This window comes from Acomys russatus, chromosome 10, assembly GCF_903995435.1.
Source record: "Acomys russatus chromosome 10, mAcoRus1.1, whole genome shotgun sequence".
Taxonomy (NCBI): Eukaryota; Metazoa; Chordata; class Mammalia; order Rodentia; family Muridae; genus Acomys; species Acomys russatus.
The window spans coordinates 857,625-884,055 of NC_067146.1; the positions used below are offsets into that span (position 1 = coordinate 857,625).

At 38.7% G+C, this 26,431-nt stretch overlaps 1 protein-coding gene across 1 annotated transcript; it reads right to left on the bottom strand.

Moving 5' to 3' along the window:
• Window positions 1-15,577: 15,577 nt before the first annotated feature.
• Pip (prolactin induced protein) lies at window positions 15,578-19,451 on the bottom strand. Its single transcript, XM_051151529.1, has 4 exons — window positions 19,357-19,451; window positions 17,804-17,906; window positions 16,016-16,127; window positions 15,578-15,705 (listed from the first exon to the last, which is right to left on the bottom strand). The coding sequence occupies exons 1-4, from the start codon at window positions 19,449-19,451 to the stop codon at window positions 15,578-15,580; spliced, it is 438 nt and encodes a 145-aa protein (XP_051007486.1).
• Window positions 19,452-26,431: the final 6,980 nt, after the last annotated feature.

Consider the following 26,431-nt stretch of genomic DNA (forward strand, 5'->3'; position numbering starts at 1 on the left):
TAAGTAGTTCCAGGTCAGCCAGGGCTACATAGTGAGACCCTGTCTCCCCAAATAAATATTATCGTTTGGGACACGCAACTAAATCAAGTTTAAAATATGCAGGAGTGTGTGTGTGTGTGTGTGTGTGTGTGTGCCCATGAGTATGAGTGCACATGCTATAGCATGCATGTGAAGAACACAGGGCTACTTTCAGGAATCAGTGTTTCCTTCCATCATGTGCATCTGGGGACTGAATTCAGGTTGTCAGGCTTCACAGGAAGCACCTTTACTCACCGAGCGAATCTCAATTAAGATTGATAGTTTATCTTACAGAATTTCTGATATGTCATCATATTTCTCTTGGACTTTCATTGTTTTTGTTTGCCAATCTTCTCTGAGTACATTAGAAGATGAAAATCTGTTGTTTTCTTTTCCTCTGGTTTTCATCAGGTCTCCACTAGACATGCCAATTGTAATTTAACTGAAAAATTTCCATTACCCAGCCTTTAATTTCATTCAATATTTCTTACATACTTACATATTTATATACATACTTACATACTTACAGCTTTTCTCTTTATGTTGAATGAAAATAATTTTCTCTCTCTTAGTAAGCTTCACCATTCTGTTTTCTTTTTTTTTTTTTTCTTCATGTTTTCTCTCATGTTCTTTGCTCTTCTGGCTCTAACTTATTTTTTTTTAATACTTCTATTTTATTACACATGTATAAAACAAACTACATACAGCAAGGAGAACCATGTGACAATCATGAGAATAATGAGTTCTATACATGTTACATTCATAGTGAGTTGGCCATCTGCATTCGTCCCATTTGAAGTAAGTGTCTTTCCTATCTTCCAAATGAAATTCAATATCTATCCTATCTCAACTCAAGATCTTTATCTTGATCTAAGATGATCTTGTCCCCTAATCAACTAAGCTTGGTTGTAAAACTATTCTATTTTGTCTTCAATGCCCCTCAGGGTTTGAGAAGGAACAAAACTTAAATTCCTGAGTGAACCAGCAGTGTGGGTTAGCAGTGTCTTCCCACACTTTCAGCTGACTTTTCTCTAGCAGTTTTCTTATCCAAAACACTATTCTATTCTCACCCTTACTTCCAACTTCAGTGTAAGGGTATTTCATCTCAGGAATGACTCTTTCAAAGCTTGATTATTCTTCTGTCATCTCTACTCACTATTTATCACAAAATGTAATGTCTGGTTGAGGGCTATAGGAAGTGCAAGGTGATATAGGCTGGAACTCTGTCATGAGCCCCAAAGCAGGAACACCTTCTTTACAAAACTATACTTTCTGCACGGGGCCTTTTTTCTGTAACTCTTAATTGGTTTCATGATTCTATGGAGCACTCATTGGACTCCATTTTGTTTTGGAACCATTTGAACATCTTATGTTTTATTCCAAACATACAGATTTGGCAATGATGACAATGAAAGTAAATTACATTAAATGAATAAAGGAAAATTCAACATCCTCCATGGACTTACTTTTTAGTATGCAAACACACTGTTTCATTTGGCATGAGAAAGGGTCCAAGTGTCTAAACAGCTAAGGTTGGGTGCGTTTTAAGGAAGTGTTCAAGACAATGATGAGAAGCTGCTTTGCCATGGCTCAAGTTCACAGCAACTGTGTGCCATGGCAACTCACTTGTGGGATTTCTCAATATTATTAATTAAAACAAGGGTAAAATTTCTAGTAACTAGAATAAAAATGGAGTCATTTATATATCAATGAATAGCTACATCAAAGAGAATCATGATAGCTCAGTTAAACATGCTAATAATCTCATCGTACATAAGGAGACACTTGTAGAGTTACTTGCTCTTCATGGAAACAGAGCCAACATTGCATGATAAACAAACACAGCTTCTTGGGACAAGTCAACAGTCTGGTTCTCTTCTTCCTATGACACTCTGTGCTAATTGTTGACTGTGGTCCTTTTCACTGGGGTCATTGGCCACGAGCCCATGAGGACAAAGAGGACAGAAGTGACAAATGGACTTCTGACAGCCTTGAGTTTGACAGAGAAGACTTCTGAGAGTCAGCTTTAGAGAGGCAGATCATTTTTATTTTTTCAGGGGGGAAAGTATATAAGTGTTTATAGGGTTTCAGGTAGGAAAGAGTGATTGGTCATAACACAGTACCTAATTATCATATGGGCAGGAAGGACTGATTAGTCATAACAAAACATCTATCATACAAGCAGAGGGAGGGAGTGTAACTCCTGTGCTGAGTCACATACTACTTGAAGAAGTCTCTGGGTAGGGTCATCCTCCAACCAAGGTCAGATATCTGTGCATAGAGACACCCTGCAGATAAAGTCAGGCAGAGAAGAGAAGCCCAGCTGAGATATAGTCCTCCATTGTGATGAGCTCAGAGAACTTTCCAGACATGGTGGAGGTGACTTTAAAAGCAGGGTCTTCCAATATCTCCCCCTGCTTTCTTTTATAATGGAGATGTGTTCTTATAGGTTTTGAGAACTTTAGAACCTGTATCAGAGGGGTCCAGAGTCTAATAGTAGACCATAACCTGGTTGGCGATAATTCTAGCAATAGTGGTAATCTGTCATTGGAGACATTTTATGAGTCAGGGAGCAAACATAATCATAATCAAGGGGCTAACAAGGTGTAGGAGGCAGGGGAAAAGGGGGTTATTGAACCAACTTAGTTGCTCAGTGGGTTGAAATCTTGAGGGCAGGTCATTATGAAGTGTTTTTTTAAAGATTCTAACCTTATTCTCAACATTTGATTCATGTACATAAAAGAAAAATTCTCCCAATACCATGAAAGTACCCCTGCCCCATGTTCAGCAGTTATTAAGTCTAGTGCTATCCTGTTTTGTAGCACAACCCTGGCAACAGTTCATCGGTCACCGGAGGCATTCAAGGCTGTCAATTGTGGATGCAATCACATGATCGGGCTTGTTCCAAAAGTCTCCAACCAGATGGTATGTCTGGAGGTGTCCTCTGCTGTGGTCCAGGAAGATCTGAAGGAGATGGCAAGTTCTATTCTTACTAATAAATGGAGGAATATCTCTCATCTCTGTCTGGTTTGTGGCAGTAGTGTCACCTCTTCCTCCTCATAGAGATAAACCTGTGGAATAATCTCAAAAGGGGTACAAAACCCTGGTAGGGAGATGTTTATGCAGGGGATTAGACCAAAAGAAGAAAGGGGGTAATGCACAAGTTAAGCTAGTAACTGACTGATATTGGCAGCATATCAGTGATCTGTTGTAATAGACCTAGGGGAAAGGCAAAGGAATAGGTAGGATAGTTGATCAAAAAGAAAAATGTCATGAAGCTCCTGACATGTATCACTATTGTCTTGTGGCATTATAGTAAGCAGGGATGGGGGCTAGAGGTGAAAAGTAAACAGTAGGAAGCCTTTGGGTGTGTGGTGAATGGAAGGAAATCAGTAATATGTTGAGTGTATTTACTACAGGATGCTGTCAATCTTATTCGTTCATCTATTTGTTTTTCCTGTAGAACAATGCTATGATGAGTTAGTATGGCCTTAGCTGTGGGTACAAGGTGTTGAGAGATATTGAGGTCACCAATGGAATATTTAGAAAGGCATTGATAGATATTACCATTCATACCTGTGCACCAGCACTCCTGCCAAGGGTCCTTGATAAATAGCCAGAAAAATTCATCATTATTGCCTGCTAGGCAGTTAGATCTCCCCTCTTTGCTATTATAATGGTCTCTTATTTGTAAATTCTGGTTCTAGCCTGCAGGAGTAGTAATGGCATTCTCCATAAGTATCAATATCCTTAAAGTATAATGGATCTGTTTGTTGGGAAGAAAAGCAAACAAAGTCATCTGAGGCATGGCTGGAATTTGGGTAACTTAAGAGCTTTATGGATTTTTGCCAATCTGCTAGTGAGCAATCTCCTGTTCTGAGTTTTTAATTCCTCCACGGATGTATTCTGACATACAACAGCCAGAGTATAGTATTGGGGGGAAGAGGCCTAGCTGAGGCATTAATATTAAGCAATGTAAAAAACATCTATCAGAATGACAGAGAAAAAGGCTTGTGTGTGTGGGTCGCAGCTATGTCTGGCTGTGTTAATGAGGGCATCAATGTCCTTCAAGGTGATCTAGTTGCACATCCTTGGGTGTCTGCACCTTATCCCTTTTGTATTATTCCTGATTGCCAGTCACACCATTTTTTTTTCTCTGGAGGGGTCTTGAGGGAGTGACATGGTTGCCAAAAATCTGCCTTGGGACAGTGGTTATCTATCTGTCCTGGGAAGCCTATGAGGCTATTAGCAAAAGAGACATGTTTCTCAGGAGCCATTGTATGTCTGGGAGAAAGAAAGGTAAAACAATTATATCACGTTCTTTACCTATAATTTGTAAGGTAAGCTCTCTTCTTGCTCTTATTATGGTAGATAAAGTGTGTTGACCTTTGTTAGCAATGAGACATTCCCTATATTGGTGTATGGAGCCATTCTAGGATCCACTGAGGTTGATATAAGGCTCCAACTACCATGTAGAGAATTTGACTATAAGGACCTGGATAGGCTGTTGTGGATTATAGTGATCCAGGGAAGCATTTTTTAATTTGTTCATTTTATATCCCAATTGTAGCCCCCTTCATCTCCTACCATTCCTACCCTCCATCCCTTATCCTCACCTCCTTCCCGTAGTCCTAAGAAAGGGGGAGCCCTCCTCCCCTATCATCTGACCTCAGTCTATCAAGTCTCATCTGGACTGCCTGCATCCTCTTCCTCTGTGGCCTGGCAAGGCTGCCCCATCAGAGGAAAGTGATCAGCGAGTGGGCAGCAGAGTCTATGTCAGAGGTAGCCTCTACTTTTGTTTTTGTTATTTATTTATTTATTTATTTATTTATTGTTAATTTTTTTTGAGACAGGGATTCTCTGTGTAGCTTTGTCTGTCTTGGACTTTTTGTAGACCAAGCTGGCCTCTAACTCACAGAGATCTGCCTGCTTCTACCCAGGGAGGCACTTTTAATGTGGCTATTAATAGAAAAAAAGGGGGCTTCCTGGCTTCTGGTGTCAAACAGGGAAAGAAGAGGGGTCTTTTATTTTTTTTTACTGTAACTGACTGGTTGGTCTGGGGAACAAAGGTCTAAGCTAATAAAAACTGCCTAAGAAACTCTGATAGTTATTCACAGTTAATGGGCTAGGCAGGTCAACAATGAGTTTAGCTGGCCAGACTGAAATTAGGGTAGTTTCAGTCCCTAGGAATGTGATGAGAAGAACCAGTTGGATCTTATCCTCTGCTATTGTAAAGCCTCTTTCTTTTAGGGCCTTTATGGGTTGCTGTTAAGGTTTTCTAAAGCTAGTTTTTGGTCTTGCCTTTTGTCTTGCCATATTAATAGGTCATTCACATAATAGTGTAATGGAGGCCTGATTTAATGCAGGGTTTTAATGCATGGGCTATAGCTTCTTGGCAAATGGTGGGGCTCTTAGCCATGCTTGGAGGGAGCACTCTCCACTCAGATATATCCATTGGTCCTGAATTATTGGCTTTGGGTACTGAGAAGGCAAAGCACGTGCAATCTTGTTTATGATGCAGTACTGAAAAGAAGCAATCTTTAATGTCTAAAATTAACAGTGGAATGTTTATAGGTATGTCAGAGGCAAGAGAGAAGCCATGCTGAGGCAAGCCTCAAAATATCATGGTTTTATTGATTGCTCTTAAATCTTGAAGGAGCCTCCAGGTCCTGGTTTTCTTTTTAATTACCAAGACCAGAGTATTCCAGCGGCTTCTAGAGGGATGGATGTGTTCCAGGTCTAATTGGTGTTTAGCTAATTGTTGCAAAATTGTTAATTTCTCCCTGTTTAGAGGTAACTGTTCAACCCAGGTTGGATCTTCTGTGATCCATTCTAGGCAACGAGTAAGGTATTCACCAGTGTCCTTTAGAACTCGGGGTTCTTTTGATCTTGACATATTGATAACCCTCTAGTTTGAGGCATTCCCCTTCTTCTCCACTAGTAAGGACCACATTTAAGTCTTCCAGAATATGTATACCCAGTAAATTCATGACCACATCAGCCACCAGGGGTCTAATGGTTCCATTTGTTCCCTCTGTGTCTTCCCATTTATAAGAGTCTTGGATAATAAATACTTGGGAGAGACCTCTTTAATTGAGGCCCTTGTAGGAAGATATGATGTTAAGCAACTTTATCTCCCTTAGGATGGTCTTATCTGCTCCTGTATCTATAGGGCATTTAAAATTTTGTCAAATTTTATTGAGAGTATAGGGTGAGGGTTTTCCAATACATTAGTGACCCAGTGGACTTGTGTGTTTTTCCCTCTTCCTGGTGGGTTGAGGATTGTCTCACAAGGGGTTTAAGGTAGTAGCAGTTTGCCATCTTTGTCATATTTGGATTTACAGTTCTTTTCCCAGTGAAAGCCTTTTCTACAGTGGGGCAAATAGATTTAGAAGGTTTAAGGTGGTTGGATCATTTGCGGGGGCAGTTTCCTTTCCGGTGTCCGGTCTTCCCACATTTAAAACATTTTTAGTTGGACTGGGTTGTGCCTGCAAATGTTTGGGTGAGAGAAGAGGCCTGATATGAGGCAGTCCAGATATCATGGTTAGCCATGATCCATTTGTCATAATGTTCACTTTTTTGTGCTTGCCATGCCTGCCTGTGTTCTGGGGTCATTCCTTCCCAGATAAGATTGTTTAGGAGCACTGCTTTGGCTGCAGGGTCTGTTATCTTTCTGTCTAAACTGTCTTAGTATGAAATTCAAGAGAGTCTTGGTTGGTTTTTATTTTAGGAAGGTCAGTGAGGAGACCTTTCTTGGCCCTATGGACAAGAGAGTTAAACAGTTCCAGGCCTGGAGTGCAGGCCCTTCTGGCTCAAAGCAGCCAGAAGGGAATTAAGCCTGTTGAACCCCTGTGTAGGAATTACCCTGGCCAAATAGTTGTTCATAATTCCAGTTTATTAAGTGAGCTGGGGGTGGGGGATTGTCTTTACCGGGGCCCTATTTGTTGATTATGTAATTCATTTTTCTTACCCTGCATCTGATGTTCATCTCTAAATAAGTTCTCCCATTGTATGAACAGAGGAGTAGATTGGCATATATATCTCTCTAGCCTGAGGGAGTTAAAAGGGTGCTAATGAATTTTTGTAAAGTAGATTTGGTCCATCAGGCATGAAATCTGTCCTTGCAGACAGCTTGGCACAGCTCTTTTAGGTCTGTGGCTGGGAGAAGCCAGTAGATACTGCCTTGTTACATGTAGATTAATGGGCGTGGTCCCTGTGGATGGAGGTTCTGGACCCCTGGGATCCACGGTACAATTTGGCAAATCTCATTCCAGAATTCTAGGCCCTTCTTTTGGGCGATTTTAAGTTTTTTAGATTTAAATAAGGTTCTAATGGAATGAATCTGGAAGTCTTTCTGATGTGATATTGAGTTCCTCATTGTAGAATATAGAGAAAATGTTACTAGGGCATTTATCTTTCCCAAGGCAATTGCCTGCAGGGGAATGAAAATGCTCCAATGGTCACAAGCCTTCCCTCAGATTTAAGATACTAGCACCTGTACTAGACTTTTAACTGGTTGCTGTGTTACCAGAATTTTATGAGAGACAAAAGGTTGTTACCAACACCAAACCAGGCTGTTGGGTTCCAGAAAGAGGATAGGAGGACCTTTGGCTAATATTGGGGAGCTGTGTCCACAGCTATTTTTGGTTCTGCCAAGCATGTTCCTGGTTTGAGAAGGAGCTATATTCCTTCTCCATGTATCAGGGCCTCGGGGAAAGCCTCAGTTGATCAGGCCAACTCTCACCAGAGGATAAGATAGGGTAATAGAGGGGTGAAACAATAGAGGTATGTTACATAGGTGTATGGAAAAGCCTGGCAGCTTACTCAACCTCAGTAACTACTCTTCATCAACATGTAGTAATAGTTTAGGCCATAAACATTCAGTGCAGGATGATGGAGGGAATACAGGCAAAGCAGCTAAGATAAATGGCCATTTTAGGTGAGTGAAGAAGCTTAATACAATAGAAGCTCCCTAAACTCATACATAAATAAAAGCAAAAAAAAAAAAAAAAAAAAAAAAAAAAAAACAAAACACCCCCAAAACAAAAACAACCCACCAAGCAATCAGTGAGAAAGACCTCCAAGTGGCCTTGTGACCGAATGAAGCTCTAGGATACAGGATTGTGTTATAGCCAATTGAGTTGTTGGCCCAAGGTGTCCTGTGGTGATGCCCAGACAAACTAGGTTATTGCCGAGACTATTTAGTTGTTCCTCACAAAATGACAATACAGCTACATTGCTAAAGTCAGCATCTACACTACTCACTGAATATTGAAAATTTGAATAGGTGACAACACAACAGAGACAATCCCTCTACATTCTAGTGCCTTTGTTACAGAAAAGTATTCTGCAGGCTACCAAAACAAAAAACACAAATCCCAATCCATCCAACAAACCATTTGATCTATAATGCAGTTCTACCTACAAATACACATAGTTTAATGGTGACGCCAAGCTTGTGGGAGTAGCCACCCAGTATCTGATTTGACTTAGGTTCTGTTTCATCAGATAGAACCCGTACTATACTATGTTACTGCTTATGTGACCACAACCCTGAGATTAGGTAGTCCAGGGACCTAGGGTAAAACAAAGTACTACTGTTCTAAAAAATTCAAACCAAACCAAATGTAATAATAAAATGACTCCTAATGATGCTCTGTTACTCTTACAGATCAATACCTTGCTCAGTTGATATTAGGGAAGCTTATTTTCTATTTGTTGCTTTTATACCTTGCTACTTTACTTAAAGTATTTATTAGAAATTATTTATTATTTATTTGTAAAGATTTACTAATTATCCATTAGTAAAGCATTTATTATTATTGTAGGCTTAAGGGTGGGTGGATTTACTCAGAATCTCCTAAGTTCACATCATGCTGTCAAAAGAATATTTTTTTCTTTCCTCATTTGTATTATATCATTTTCCATTTTTTATTGCTTTACTTAACAATTTGAGTCATTTATTGAGTAAGAGTGGATAGAATTGATACCTGTAACTTTCTTGAATTTAGATGATAGGCTTCTAAGTTTTTTTCCAGTTCATTATAATGGTGGCTATAGGTTTCTCTTTTATCATGTTGAATTAAATTCCTTTTCTTTCTAGTCTTTTAGAGCTTTTCATTTTAAACAGATATTGGATTTTTTGAAGGACTTTTTGACATACATTGACATGGTCATTAACTACCTGTTCTGTATCATTTTACATAATCTTTTTTTATGAATACATATTTTGAAATACTTCTCTCAAAAATGTTTATATGTTTATGTGTATGTTCGTGTATATATATGATATATTCCATGTGTTTTTAATTTCTTCAGAACTTTTTGCATAAATCCATAATGAGCTTTATCTAATGTCCTTTGTTTTGGATAATCAATGTCCTCTTTCCTGTGAATGAAGGACTATTCCACCTACTCTCAGCATTCTTCAGATGCTGTTCTTTTCTTAAGTTAGAGGCGTTGTGAACTTTTTCCATTCCATGTTAGCATGTCTGTTTGTGTGGCTTCATTAGTGAAGCTTCGGACATTTCTGGGAAACACAACCTCAAATCAAACTCCTTGTTTCTCTGGCTCTTACTATTTTTTTTTTTTTTTGCCCTTTTTTCCTCATTGATCTCTAAGCCTTGAGTGCAGAAGTTGTATTGTAGCTACATCAGTGGCAATTCTGTATCAATTGTCAGCCCTAAAAACATACATACAAGTAACACTATAGGGACTGAGTGGATTTTATTCATGTGTTTAGGAACACACAGACACCCAACACACCTCCACCACCACACCCCTTCCAAGAACAATTAAAAAAAAATAAACCATGAATTTAAATGAGAGCAGATGATCTGCAGGGAAATATTTTTTTTTTAATTTTTATTTTTTTTTAATTTTTATTAATTTATTCTTGTTACATCTCAATGTTTATCCCATCCCTTGTATCCTCCCATTCCTCCCCCCCCCATTTTCCCATTATTCCCCTCCCCTATGACTGTTCCTGGGGGGGATTACCTCCCCCTGTATATTCTCATAGGGTATCAAGTCTCTTCTTGGCTACCCTGCAGGGAAATATTTGGAGAAAGGAAAGGGAAAGGGGGAAATATATCATTACATTAGAATCACAAAAAGAAAATAGAAAAAGAAATAACCTTCTATTTTCCACAAAGAGTTTTTTCTATATGTATGGAGATAATAACATGACTTCCATTCTTCATTAATTTGTATCACTTATTACTCTTGAGGATTTGTGTTATTGAGTTAGTCTTGTAATTCTAGAATGAAATCAAATTAGTCAGGGTATATGGTGTTACTGTACTCTTGATTTTAGTTTACAAGTGTTTGGGTGATAAATTTTGTATCTGTATCTACCATGTATATTGGTTCAGAGCTTTCTTCTCTGGTTATTTACCTGGTTTTGGCATGTGCCTAATACTGCCTTCATAAAATGAATTTCATAGTACTCCTTCTCTCTTTATCTTATAGAATGATTGGGAAGTATCTGTGTTATATTATCTTAGAAAGTTTTGTGGAATTCAGCAGTGAATCCTTCCGGCCCTGGATTAAAAATATTTTGATATGTGGCTGTTTTGCCTGTAAGTACATATGTTAAGCATGTTTGTGCCTGAAGTCTCCAGAGGAGGGCACTGGATCTCCTGGGATTGGGGTTGTAGACAAGTTGAACCACTACCTTGATGTTGGGCCTCGAACCCAGGCCTTCTGAAAGAACAACGAGTTCTCTTATTCTGTTAGCCATCCCTTCTGCTCTTCTGTGTGTTCCTTTGTGGGAAGACATTTTGTGCTCCAATATTATTGCTGTTATTAATTTATTTGAATTTTGTGGATCTTTTGGAAGGTCATATTAATTGAGAAACTAATCCATGTTTTCAGGTTGCAGTATAAATTTACAGAATATTTTCCTATTATTTTGATGTTGTTGGTGGTAGGGTGTATGTGTGTGTATGTTTCTTTTGGATTTGTAGATCTGGGTTTATTTATTTCCTGTGTTTTCATTGGGTTGAAGTTTTCATTCTAATATCTTCTGTAAGGGTGTATTTGACACTAGGTACTGTTTAAACTTGCTTTTGTCATGGAATATCTTGTTTTATCCATCTATGGTGATTGAAAGTTTTGCCGGGTATAGTAGTCTAGGTTGTTATATATGAGGTCTTAATATTCACATTCCATGGCATCTGCCCAGGCCCTTCTAGCTTTTATAGTCTTGATTGAGAGCTCAGGTATACTTCTGATGGGTTTGCCTTTATAAGTGACTTGACCTTTTTCTTTTGCAGTTTTTAATATTCTTTCTTTGTTCTATACATTTAATGTTTTGATTATTATGTGGTGGGAGGATTTTCTTTTCCTGCTCCATTTATTTGGAGGTCTGTAGGCTTCTTGTATGCTTATGGACATTTCTTTTTTATTATTATTAATTTATTCTTGTTACATCTCAAAGTTTATCCTATCCCTTGTATCCTCCCATTTCCCCCCCCCCCCCCATTTTCCCATTATTCCCCTCCCCTATGACTGTTCCTGAGGGGGATTACCTCCCCCTATATATTCTCATAGGGTATCAAGTCTCTTCTTGGCTACCTGCTGTCCTTCCTCTGAGTGCCACCAGGTCTCCCCCTCCAGGGGACATGGTCAAATGTGAGGCACCATAGTACGTGAGAAAGTCACATCACACTCTCCACTCAACTGTGGAGAATATTCTGACCATTGGCTAGATCTGGGAAGGGGTTTACAGTTTACCTCCTGTATTGTCCTTGGCTGGTGCCTTAGTTTGAGCGGGACCCCTGGGCCCAAATCTGCCTATCATATTGTTCTACTTGTAGATTTCTAGGACCCTCTGTATTCTTTTATTTTGCTATTCTCCCATGCGTCTCTCATTTAGAGTCCCAATAGGATGCCTTCCCCTCTGTCCCAGTTTCCTGGTAAGTGAAGGCTTTCGTGGGACATGCCCCTTGGGCTAGTATGCAGATATAAGTGAGTATATACCATTTGGTTCTTTCTGCTTCTGGGTTAACTCACTCATTATGATCATTTCTAGCTCAATCCATTTATCCACAAATTTCGGGAATTCCTTGTTTTTAATAGCTGAGTAGTATTCCATAGTGTATATGTACCACAGTTTCTTTATCCACTCTTCTACTGAGGGACACTTAGGCTGTTTCCATGTTCTGGCTATTATGAATAAGGCTGCTATGAACATGGTTGAGCAAAGTTTCTTGTGTGCTGGAGCATTTCTTTCATTAGGTTGGTGAAGTTTTCTTCTATGATTTTGTTGAAAATATTTTCTGGTTATTGGAGTTTGGAGTCTTTTCTTTCTTTTATTCCTATTATTCTTAGATTTGGTCTTTTTATAGTGTACCAGGTTTCTTGGGTGTTTTTTAAGTCAAGAAATTTTTAGTTTTAATGTTTTCTTTGACCGATGTATCGATACTTCGATTAAATCTTCCACTCTTGAGATTCTCGAGTCCATCTCTTGTATTTGGTGGGTGTTGCTTGTGTCTGCAGTTCCTGTTCTCTTCCCTGGGTTTTCCAAACTCCGCAGTTTCTTCAGATTACATTTTCTTTGTTGTTTCTAATTTCCTCTTTAGGTCATGAATAGTCTTATTGATTTCTTTCTCCCATTTGATTGAATTTTCCTGGAATTCTTTATAGGATTTATTAAATTCCTTCATCTCTTTGAATGTATTTTCCTATATTTCTTTGAATAATTTATTTTACTTCTTCAAGGCTTCAATCATTTTCATCATTTCAGATTTAAGTCTTCTTCTTGCACTTTGTGGGTGTTCATATCGTCAAGGCTTGCTGTGGTAAGATCATTGGTTTCTGATGGTGTTATACAGCTCTGAATTTTGTTGCTTGTCTTCTTGTGCTGGCCTTTAGCAATATGGTTGTCTCTGGTGTTAGTAGGCCTAGAGGTTTCTCCAACGGGGTCGCTGTCTGTATCTCATATGGACCAAGTAGGTTGGGATCAAGCAATGAGAGATCCAAGATGAAGGTTGTTTGCTAGGGCTCCCCAGAGGCCTCCTTAAGATGATAAACAATGGGTGTTGGACCCTGCACCCAGATCAACTCTGCTGGGTTCTCAGTTGGGTCAGGCATGAGAGGAGAAGGCTGAGATAGTTCCAGACCCAAAGATGCCCAGATGCTCCACAGTCCTTCTCAAGATGGCAGGGCCCTGCCTATCTGCTCTGTGTCCCAGATGGGATAGGCCAGTAAGCACTTGCCAGACAGGGAGGGATCCAAGCTCAAAGCTTCTTGGTGCCCCACAGACATTCTCAAGATGGCACCTAATGTGGGTTGTTGCCTATGCTGGACTCAGCTCTGCCTGTCTACTCTGTGTCCTAGATGGGCCAAGCCAGTAAGCTGCAAGCAGGCAGGGAGAGAGAGAGAGGGAGAGAGATAGATAGAGATAGATAGGTAGGTAGAGAGAGAGAGAGAGAGAGAGAGAGAGAGAGAGAGAGAGAGAGAGAGACAGAGAGAAAGAGAGACAGAGAGACAGAGAAACAGAGACACACAGAGAGACATAGAGAGACAGAGACAAAGAGAGACAGAGGGCCAAGCCCAACGCTGCTTGAGGAATGGCAGCTAATGTGGATTGTGGCCTGCACTGGGAAGCTACCAAGTTGTCTCACAGTCCTTCTCAAGATGGCAGGTAATGTGGGTTGTCCCCATGAACATTTCTGTGGGTTAGCTGGGTGGCCAGGGGTCGAACCCACCTGTGCTCCACATAGTGTGGACCCCTCTCACCTGGGAATCAGCAGCACTGGAGTTTTGTAGCTCTCAGCTTGGTCTTCAGGTTGCTGTGCAGTTTTGGCTGTCTTGCTGATCAGACACAGGGTGTGAATGATGCCACCATCTTAGACTCGTCTAAAGCATTTTCTAGTGATTAGGTCTCATCGACACAATTTGTAACAACTCCCTAATAATCCTCAATTATACTAAGGTAAAAAATAAGTATACAAAAAGATTAGTACGGAAAAATAGAAGTTATTATGTCCAAAGTCAGTATTTCTTTCTACTTGAAATGATATAGTTTCTAATTTCTCTATTTTAATCTTTATTTTCTTTTTTTATTGTACTGAAAATTAAATGTAGGGCCCCACAAATCCAGTCAAGCACTCTCCATCTGAACTATCTCCATTCATGTTTTGTTTTGTCTTGTTTTCTTTTTGTTACATATATATCACTCCATAAAGGTTTTGTGGTGGAGTTCTAGTTAAGAAATTCACTGATAAGTCAGTGTTCCTTTCCTGAGGTTTCTGTTACTGATGACTAATTTCTACTGAAATTCTCCCTTCTCATTTCCCTACTTTCAGCCAGATTAACAAGTTTGTGCTGGGCTTTCCTTGATTCCATCTATCCATATTTACCTTTGCCTATGCTTAGGATGCTGGAGAAAAATTTACCAGCAACTTCCTGTGCTCCTATATAGCATGTCCTAGCAATAAACAGGTTGTGTATAGAAACATTGTATGTAGGGAGAAGTGGAGAAACTGAGGTGCAAATGTGAAGGTAGATGGGTTAAAATATAGGTGGCTTGGTGCATATTTAAGCTTCAGACCCCCTTACCACAATATTTCTTCTGTTTGTCTCCACTGTCAGTGCAAGGTGTTATTATTCTGAATATCAAGCTAGTGCATTAAGTTCTCTGTGTACTGACACTGATTTCTTTTTTCTCTAGCCAATAGGTGAGGTAGGGAGAGTAAATGAGGGTCCTGGAATGAGTGGTACTGATTTTGGAAGCATGGCCATTACATAGCACTCTATCCTTTATTGAATGAATTTATTGGACCAGGAAACAGAGGGTTTAAGTGTTATCTCTTATCATCATGCCCAATTTTTAACATACTGGAACATCAAGTATGTATGTAGAATATTTGACAAAGTAATATCTGACCATTCTCCAAAATGTTGTCAATTTGTATACTCCCAGTGGCAGTGTTTCATATTGCCAGCACCCTTTGTTTCATACTCAGACTTGACATCACTAGACTCTGAATTTTCCATATGCAGAAAAGTAAAAAACACAATACACAAAATGACTGGGCATCCCAATGCACCATAAGCTCTGAATCTTGTCCTGGCCAGTAGATGAAAATAAGATAGGTATAGCTTAGAGAGTTGAAATGGACAGCTAGATGTAGTTGGACTGTAATGGTAGAACTTGAAATCTTTCCTCAGTTCGACACTGAATTTTCTGTGTTAGTTTGCAAACATTTGCTCTTTGTGTCTTTGGGCATCTTCTCTTCTATGCTAAAAGGTTGAGAACCAGTTATGACCTCACTCACTAGGGTTCAACTGTTTATTATATAATTGTTGTGAAATGTATCCTAGAAAAATGGTGTTAAAGAAATGTTTGTCTATCTGGGCAGATAGAGCAGTAATTTGCAGAAGAAAGATGTATGTAGTTAATTTTGAAGTTATATAAGTTATTTATCACACAGATATTTTACCAAATTTCATTTTACTCTATGTTACTTTTACTACAGAGATACATACAGGAGAGGAACATTCTTCCTTGCATGTAGTTTGGTGACATTGATTTTTGGCAACATCTTCCAGTTTACGGTGTTACAAGGATTTCATGTGTAATATTCCCTATGTAGGAAGTTACTGGGTATATGTTTTCACCATCAGGACATATGTGCTTATCTGGAACAACTTCTGCCTTCCCTTGTAAGACAGTATTTGCTACAGGAAGGAAAGCAGAAATGTTAAAGCATGAATTCCATATACCTGCATCTATACCCGACTCTGGTTTTAGCATGGTCTGATTCCAATTATTTTATTCCTGGTAAAATTGCCATGCAAATTTTCTTCCCTTAGTTTCAGTCTCTTCTGTCAACTCATTTATTTTCCATTTGTTTTCTCATCTGTAGTCATCACTTTCACCTTTTCCTCCTGCTATCTCATGGTTTCTTTTATTTTCTTCCAATACTGATCCTCCTGACATTCACTGTTATCCACCACTCATAAGTAGATAGGAAATTTTACCACATACCAGAAACTTGAATATCCCAGAAGTAGTTGTTTGTGGTACATATGCAAGCAGTGTAAGTTGCATGAGCTGAAAGGTACTTGATGTTTGGATTGTTCACAGTACTGATTTTCACCTGAGTACAGAAAGTGGGCAAGAGTTAAATTACGCCAGTAAAGAGAAGGTATGTTGGGGTTAACCATTAAGCAACATAAGCAATTCAGGGAGCATGGTGGGAAGGGAGGACTAAGTAGTTCCTCTTAGTTATCAGGATACATTAGATGCTTAGCAGGTTTCTGTAACTTTTGTGTCAAATTCAAATTTATCCCCTATTCTTTGCAAGAAGAAAAACAAGTGGACTTATTTTTGTCGTTGTGAATGGCTGAAATTAGAATTTTTTTAGACCTTATCAGATATTACATGTTTCTGTCTAATAGAGTGAAGCTGTGTGTGTGTATGTGTGTGTGTGTGTGTGTGTGTGTGTGTGTGTGTGTGTGTGTGTTTGCTATGTTGTGGGGGTGTGTCTCAGGGGCATGGAAGGATAACTCCAGTACAGCCCAAACCATAAATATCTTCTTGGGCTTTAGTGGTAACTCAGGGCACCAACATCAACACAGACCCAAGCTTCAACAAGACCATGGACTTGGACATGGCACGTGGCTGCAGGTCATGCCAGAAACTCACCATGGTCTCTTAACTCTGCCTGTTCCTGTCCGGGTGTCAGTTTTTGGGATAGACTACTAGGCACTTTATTTTAGTAATGTGAAAGCCAAAGAATATTGTTATGTTTAGGACATTAGTTGATTTTCCTTTAGTCTGAGGGTGAAGAGCTCCCAATCAGAGCCAAAAGGGAAAGAAAGGTATAAACCTCTGCAGAACCAAGAAGGGTTTCATGAAGGAGACACTAGGTTGTCTACTATGCTGAGGTTGATATGACAAAGACTAACAAGCAAGCAGAGTTGATAACCCAAACTCTCTGACTTTGATTTTATAGCTTTGCGATGCAGTACTTGTTATACTGCTTTTTTCTTTCTGTCATTGTAGGATGAAATTCAACTTGAAAAAGATTTACTTATTTTTATTGTTTGTGTTTGAATGAGTATGTGTGCTTGATGTCAACAAAGACCAGAAGAAGATGGTGTCAGATGCCCTGAATCTAGAGTGATGGATGGCTGAGTCACTCAGGTTGTTCTGAAAGAGGAGCAAGTGCTCTTAATCCACAAACCATATCTCCAGCCCTCAAACCTTCTTTTTTGTGGATCACTTGTAAAACACAATTGTAGGAATTGTTAAAGATATTGAGCAGGGGTTGAAGAGTTTGTAACAGCTGAAATTAAAAGTAGACATAGGAATGAATGAGGAAACTATGTGTGTCTGTGCTTATTGGGGGCCAGTGAGCCCTCACACTGAGTGACAGCACACAGTCCCCTCACTCCTATATTTCTTAAACCTGCCAAAGGATGTTGATCTGCATCTTCTAGACTCTCCATCATGAGCTGAAGTCAGAAGGCTAGTGGAGGTATAATGATAAGACTCATTGCCATTTTCCTAGATTTTCATGCTTTCCATTATTTTGTACTCCAAAATTTCATTTTGAAGACATTTATCCTCTATGCATCAATCTCCTTTACAATCCTATTATTTACTTTTAGAATAGAATTGGTAAACTTACATCTCTAACACAATATCTCTGAGTTTCAGATATATGTACACAGAAAAACCTAAAAGGACAACATTTACTACAATATTAAGTCATTGAAAGCCTTTATTATAACACTTCTATTTCATGGAAGCTCTCAGTCATTTACTTACCACCAAGCATTTATCCACATTATTTGTGACTGTGAGTGTTACTGTAAATTCATTTGCCTTGTTGATTGAAGCAACTTTCATATTTAATGAAAGTGGATTGTTCCTGTGTTAATAGAAAAGACAGAAACAAAAAAAATCACATGAAAGTCAAAGACTCAGATGTCCTTTATGGTAAGTCAGAGAGAGCATCAGAGCCAAGTATTGGGGGAATGCTTGTAAAGTTCAGCACATTCCTCAGGAAGGACTCTCTATATGTGATTTTCCCCCAAACATTCCATGTTTCTAGCGAAAATACACAGCCAAAAGGATAAAGCAAATGGAGGTTAAAAGAGGTCAGAAGTCACCAGGTAAATGTGGAGATCTGGGCTGACAGAGCTACTTTCTTTTTTTCTGTCATCATTCCAGGATGGAGATTTATAATATCACAATCCACTTTGGGACACTTGCCTTTCTGTTTTCCTTCTATAATTAATATTTTAAAATTATTCAGAACTCTCTTTCTTTTAAAAGTAGAACATGCAGAAGGATGCTATACACCCACATCCCACTAAATTATCATATAAATGAACCTGTCTTGACAGAAACAATTGATTTATCTCAATATTTTAATCCATCTCACTGCTCTTTAAGTCTGAAATAAGGAACTTCAAAATTTCTAGTTGACAAAAATTAGATTTCCAACTCACATCCTCTTGTTATCATTCCCTGTTTTGTTCAGTCCTCTGCCTCTCTTTAGATGTTTTTCCTTGGCAGGTGAAGTGTCCCTATCCATGTCTCCATGGATTCATTACCATAAGGTAGATTTTCCTTTTTTACATGACTCTGGGTACTGCTGGTAGACTCTGGTTTCCCCTGTAACTCAATGCTTTCCTATTTTCAAAAGTCATAGAACAAAATACATTCCATTCTCTCTTTTTATAAATTGTAAAATGATATATTTCCCTCTTTATTTATAGACTTAGAGAATAGATTTATCACACAAGGAATCTTGTGTTAACAAACAGGTTAAAAAAAGAGCAGGATATGTTCAAGATTCTAGTTTCTTTTGCTTAAACAAATCTGCTCCAGGTGTGGTTAATAGAGCCCAGCATATTGGATTCATGAGGATGTTGTCATTTATTTTATAATTTAGTTAATTTTTCAATGAATAATTTATTAGTTTTGTTTTCTGTTATTTGGGTCAAGACATCCACTTTGTAACCAGGGGAGATGAGAACATGAAATCCTTTGCTTCCACAGACCAAGTTTAGAACTAGAGATGAATTATGCCCTACTCATAGCTTATCTGCCCAAACAGGCCAACTTCACTTCTTTTCTCATACTTGTCATGTTAATGAAAATGATGATACTATAGTCTAGACCATTTAGATATAAACTTTTAATTGTCACCCATTCATTTGGTATCAGGACATAGGCTTGAGAAACTTCATATTGTCTCACAGTTTAGAAAAGTGAAACTCAGAGCCACAAAGATTTAGAATCCAATATGTGTCCCCATCAAGTGGGAATATATTTTTAAGACAGGAAAAAGTGAAGAAAAAGAAATGTCTTACCTATTGTCCTGACCATTGACAGAATCCAGAATTAAGCACAAAATAAGGAAACGCATAACAGCTCGGGACTGGTAGAGAATTTGAAGAGAAGTCATATTGTAAGAGGTGACACTTGGGAGTCTTGACCATCTGAAACCCAGATCTCTCTTCTTTTATTTGAAACAGAAAGACAATGAAGCAGATGGGCAGGTCTACTGAACTAAAATTGTTATATGGTATGATCCCTCCCATTGGCACATTGTTTGTTCTTTGTATCAAAGGTCAGTATTCAGTTGGAACCTCAAAATGGATTATAATGAATAATATATAGGATATTGATGTTTGTCATTATGATATTATAATGTGCTTAGATTATTAGGATATGTCTAGTTTCAATTTTTCTAAACAATATCTGTTCTTTTTTATCCTTTTCTTCCTAACCTGAGATTACTGTGGAGGTATATAAACTTTAACCACTTCTCTTTGTCTTATGGATACCATAAAGTCTCACCTACTTGGTAACTCAGAGAACCCCAACTCAAAAATGTCTATATTTCAGTAATGACTTAGCATATTATCATTACTCCTCTCCCTTGATTTGTTTCCTTAGGTACAGTGGGTCTTCTCTAGGAAATGACGGGCCTCATTTACATACAGAGTAGCTTCTTGAAAATCAAGGCTTATATTTAGAAGACATCTCATGTGACTAGGGTGTCCAGATATATTTGATTATAGTTTTAACTATATCATCAAAAAGGAAGATCTTGGATACCTTCATTTCTTGTGCGTTGTTCCTTCCAAAAGCCTTGGGTTTACAATAGATGTGTAGGGACCAAATTCCAGAAACTTCCAGCAAAAGTCTTGTTGTGCTCGTTCTATGGTTTTCTAACTTCAGTTACCACCCTGTCTGCTTTGTCCACACGTGTGTGGAGTTCAGGTGTGGGGAGAGATGTCAGACTCCATTTTCAAAGGGAATTTGTGAATACCTCCATTGTACTGCAAGATAACATATAAAATGAAGAAACTCTTGGAAAGCTAAAATAATGAGGGAATCTGTGGATCTTCCCATCTACCATTGAAATAGGAGAACCTGGGTATCCCCTGAGAGATGGCAATGTTCTATCCAAGAGTGGGTGGATCAGATAGCTCAGAATTCAGAGTATCTACTATTCCATAGCTCTCCTTGCAAAGGTGTGCTGAGGTTACAAGATTTAAATATGACTTATTGTATGTGTGAGATGACATCTTCTCCATATGTTACTAGTTTTATTAGTGTTGCCTATGGATTGGGAGGGACTACTGTCAAACACCAGGTGCCACGTAGCCCTAGGAATTTTTTTCTTAAATAAACTCATTAAATGAACTACCTCACTTCTCTTTTCCTTATATTCATTTGTTATATAAGTATATCTGAGTCTTCTTTATCTTTTCTTTAGCTTTGTTATCTGTGAAACGTTAGTATTTCAAAGAATTGCCTCTGCATTTCTTTATTTCCTTGTAATATTTAAAGTTTCTATTGAACGAAGTTCAGGAAATTGGAGAGGAGTATGACCTGGACACAAAGATTATTGTTCTGGGGCAGGATTCTGGGAAAGAGTACCAGGAAATCAGAAGATAGAAAGAATAGAAGATAGAGAAGATAAGAAATCTTGGGACCAGAAGGTATTGCAAAAGATATCTTATGCTAAACAGCATTATTATGAAACACAGCATCTTTTTTTAATTTTTATTTTATTAATTTATTCATATTACATCTCAATGGTTATTCCCTCCTTTGTATCCTCCCATTCCTCCCTCCCTCCCATTTTCCCCTTACTTCCCTCCCCTATAACTGTTCCTGAGGGGGACTTCCTCCCCCCGTATATGCTCATAGGGTATCAAGTCTCTTTTTGGTAGCCTGCTATTCTTCCTCTGAGGGCCACCAGGTCTCCCCCATTCAGGGGACAGAAACACAGCATCTTATATACACTTTCTGGGGAGAAATAGGATGCGTTCAGAAGAAACTATCATGTAATGGGAGAAAGTCAGCCGAAAGCTTATAAATAATGTTGTCCAAGGGAAACAGTAGATATCTTAAGAACATCACAGACTGAGCATACAGAAGCTTTTAGACTTTTAGCCATGGTGCCCTTCAGTTGAAAGAGTTGGCTTCTCAGTGTCTCTATATTTTCATCAAATCCTCATGGAAGTCCTGGCTCCAGGTTAATATTGGCTCTGCCATGCATGTTCTTGGTTTTAAGAAGGAACTAAGTTCTTTTCAGATACAATAGAGCCTCAGAGATAGCCTCAGTTGACCAGGCACTTCACAGATAATGTTGAAAGAAGGCATCTGGCCAAAGGTTTGAGACAATGATAGTTTTTTTTCTCTGATGGTGAGTACCCAAGCAGAAACTGCTTGAAAGAAAGTTAGGACCTTGACATAACAGTACATACCTAGATATTGTTAGCTGTAGAAAAGTTTCTTTAGAATCTGCGTTGAGAGCAATAGAAGGTAGGCTTGGAACATCATGCTTTACAGATATTTTACAATAGAGGACCAATTGGCAGTTATCCTGGACTTGAATAGCATACCTGTGGGTTTGGGACTGGGAGTAAGTCAAGTTTTTCTTTATTAGAGAACACTTACCTCAAGCTGTGTTGCTATGACAGTCATGTAAACACAATAGCTTACAGCCCAAGGAAATTGATGATTAAAATTTCCCAAATATTGTTTAAGAAATAATAATCAGGTCATGATGACAATTGTTGTAAATTGATTGATTTTTGCTGTATGCTTTATTGTAGGTTATACAGAACTATTTGCATTTTGTTAGACTGTTCTTTTGCTTTGTTGATTTTTAAATGCCCTAGTAATTGTAAAACATGAGAAAAATTACAATGTAATCTATAATGAAAAAATTGAACTTCACTTTAAATAAGTAACTGTGGTTGGCCAAAGAAGTAATTGTAACAGAGAAAAAAGTTACAAACAGCAAAACAGAGAGTGAGTGTAAGAGAGACAAAAAATGAAGTTCTCCTGGGTTTTAATACCTTTTCATTTGTACTGCATATGCCTGGGTCTAGCATTTCTTTTTTCCTCCATTCCTCAACCTCTTCTCAGCAGACAGTTTCTATGCTAGCTGTTCCCTAATGGTTGGCTTCCTCAACCAGGTCCTCACTGCCTGCTCAATTCTCCTTATCGCAGATCTACCAAGACTTTCTCTTCTCTTCTCTTCACTGTTCCCAGAGCTCATCTACAGGGCAGAAAGACAGCTAAGTTTAAGGGCCATTTTAGGGCTTGTAAAGAAACAACACAGTAGAAACTCACGAAATATATACATAAATAAAAGCCTTCCAAAAATAGTTGGGGATGCAGAGCCCCAAATGGCCACTTATTGTTAAAAATGAGCCACACATTACCAGCATTGGATTAAAGCTAATAGCATTGTTGGACCAAAGAGTCCAGTGGGAACCCCAAACAACCCAGCCTGTTGCCAGGAATATAGACTGTTACTTAAAACATGACCACAAAGCCTAAAGGCCCATTTCTGAAGACAATTCACTGAACATTGAGACGTCGAACTGGTGCCTGTACTTGCTACTCTGCAACTACAAAAGGAGAAACATAAACACCAATCTAGCCACAAACCACTTGTTCTACAATGGAGAATATGCTAATATAATGGAGACGCAAATCTTGTGGGCATAAACACCTAATATCTGATTTGACTTTACAGTTTAGGTGAGCAAGAACTTGAGTCTAGATAGCCCAGGGCCATAGGGTAAAGCCAAGTACTACTGTTTTAAAATAACAAAAACAAGCTCAAACAAAATATAGCAATAAAATGACTCCTGATGACACCCCATTACACTCACTCATAGATAAGTGTCTTCTTCAGCCACTATCCGAGAAGCAGCTTCCTCCTGCAGCATATGGGGACAGACACAGAGATCATCAGCACAATAATGTTCTGAGAGTGGCAGACCTTGGAAGACTCAGGCCTAAAAGGGATCTCTCCATCACATCCTTCCCCTCACGGTTCATGGAACTCTGCACTGGCACAGGCAGAAAAGTGTAAGAGCTAGTACTGTTAAGAGAAGTAAGATGCCAACAAAAACTTCTAAATCAACATGCTCAAAGCCTCTATGGACTCACAGAGAATACGGCAACATGCTCAAAGCCTCTATGGACTCACAGAGAATACGGCAACATGCTCATAGCCTCTATGGACTCACAGAGAATACGGCAACATGCTCAAAGCCTCTATGGACTCACAGAGAATACGGCAACATGCTCAAAGCCTCTATGGACTCACAGAGAATACGGCAACATGCTCAAAGCCTCTATGGACTCACAGAGAATACGGCAACATGCTCAAAGCCTCTATGGACTCACAGAGAATACGGCAACATGCTCAAAGCCTCTATGGACTCACAGAGAATAAGGCAACATGCTCAAAGCCTCTATGGACTCACAGAGAATACGGCAACATGCACAGGGCCTTCTTGGGTCTTCACCAGGTCCTGTATGTACATATTAGTGTTTTTTAGTTTGGTTTGGTTTTTTGGCATTTCGGTTTTTTGAGACAGGTGGATCCTGGGTTGTCCTGGATTCACTTTGTAGACCAAGCTGGCCTTAACCTCCCAGAAATCCACCTGCCTCTGCCTCTCCAAGTGCTTGGATTACAAGTGTGTGCCACCATGCCCAGCTCAGATTAGTGTTTTATAGAATTCCTGAGTGTGAAAATGAGTGACTCTCTGTGTTTTAGACCTTTTGTATGTGTGGGGGGGGGGCGCTCTTTTTCTTCTGTTTATTTCTTTTCTCCAATTCAAATGTGCTGATTTTTGTTTAATTTATTTTATTATTATCCCTTGGAAGTCGGTTTTGTTTTCTAGTGATAGACAGAAAAAGAGTGGAATTGGATGGGAAGGAAAATTGGGGAGGATCTAGGAGGAGTAGAGGGAAGGGGAACCATAATTAGTATAAATTATGTGAGAATATATTTTCAATAAAATGAGAAAACAATTAAAATGACATATCAAAGAACAGAAACACAGTCAGATGTTGGAGCCATTAGCCTAGCTTTACCACAATACACTGTTTTTTTTTTCCCCTCTTCTATTCAGCATGAGAAGATCTGTTTAAAATAATTAACAATCCATGGTTTTCTGAAACAAATGTGTTCTGGAGGTGCTATAGAGAGCGATACTTACCTTAGTATTTTACTGATTTTCATTTGTATAACTTCAGATGCTGGCAAAGTGGTCAGTACCTTAGAAGTCAGCCTGATGATGACGGAGATTGATGATGAAAATATCAATCACAATATGCCAGTTGTGCTGGGACAAATGCTTGCCCTAGTGTGTGATTGTAAAGTCCAGAGAATTGAGCAGAATGGATAACTTAATTCTTTTGAATGCAGGTAGGTAACTCAATTTGTCTTAATGTATTTAACACAGTTCTAATTTTTGATGAAACAGACATTAAACTTGGGCAGAATTCTCTTAGAGTCATTTCTGAGTATAGTTTACTCCATGACTAATGGAGTAAAACATATTTTTTTATGAAAGTGACAGTATTGGAGGTGACACTCTACTCAGTTCTGAAAATAGTTCCAAAAGTATTAATCCAGAAAACCTCAAGGCATGCACAGAATGGAAAATTGTTTCTCTTTAGTTATATTACATTATTGAGAGGAAAGACAGTTGAGTCAGTATCCTAAAGTTTAGAGATTAAGAGTAAAAAATGCATTATGCAAATAAAAATAACACATGAATTTGGCCTATGTGCCCCTCTGTCTCTCCTTTTATTTATTTATCTATCTAACCTCAACAGCATTGACATGAATCTATTAAATAACCCAATAGTAGTGTTCCTTTTAATCTGTAGACAAAAGGAGCTATTGACAGTCCTCCCTAAATTTGGTATTGATGTATTCTATGGAACTTGGTAGTTTGGATTGGGTCATGGAGTCCTTACTGAGTGGGAGGGAATGTCATATATACACTCTTCCATTTATATCTCTAGGGTGATATTCATAATTCAGGAAACTTATGTATCTACTGTAATAAGCAAAATCCACATACCTTAAAACATTCTCTTTTCCCTAGCATCTTTATGTGTCAAAGGTGAACACGTGCGTTGGGAATCTGGGGATCTGAGGGCATGAGGAAGGGCATCAGGAGAAGCTTATAGGTCACTTGAGGAGACCATCAAGTGCACTAGCTATGTGAGAAAACAAATAGCAGAAGACAGTAATTATCACATGTGTGAAGCTCTGATATAGTTTCATTTTATAATTGTATAATTCATGCAATAAACTTAGAAAGGTAGTATCGGTTCCCCTTTCTTGTACTAAAAGAGCACAATAATAGAAGCGTTGGCAATACCCTGGAGAAGAGTCCATCAGGGTGGGGAGACATGGTAGCAAGTGACAGCATGGTGACAAGAGCTGGAAGCTGAGAGATTACATCTTCAACCCAAACAGGAAGCAGAAAGAGTGAACTGGGAAGTAGAAAGAGTCTATAAACTCTGAAAGCTTACCCTCAGCCATGTTCTTCCTCCATCAAGGCACTACCTGCTAAAAGTTCCATTACCATTCCAAAAAGCACCACCAATAACGACTAACTGTTTCAATACAGTCCTCTATGGGCAACGTTTTTTCATTCAACCAACCCTGTCTCTTTATTTTTATTTATTTAGTAAGACGGGGAGTAAGAAAGTTAAATTTCTTTCATGATGTGGGATGTGGAGTTGGGTCAATTAACTTGGAACACAAAGAGTGTAACTGATAAGGTACCTAAGATAGTCACTGAGTTGCTTGTCACTGTTGAGTTACACAATAAAGACATCTTCTGTGCTTCTTTGCCTCTAAATAGCTTGGATGTTTGTAAAACAATTTTAATCCAGCAACATGGCTGCTCCAGTAAGAGATCATATCCAAAGACCTTCTTTGTCTATATGATCTGGTTGGAATGTAGGTACGTCATTGGTTACAGTATGATCAGGCTGTATGGAATACAAACACACCCTTAGTACACACATTTAATACCTAACAATGAAGGTAAAGTTAGTTTGTAGAAGGAAGCACCCAAGCTTGAGAGTGACATTTATGAG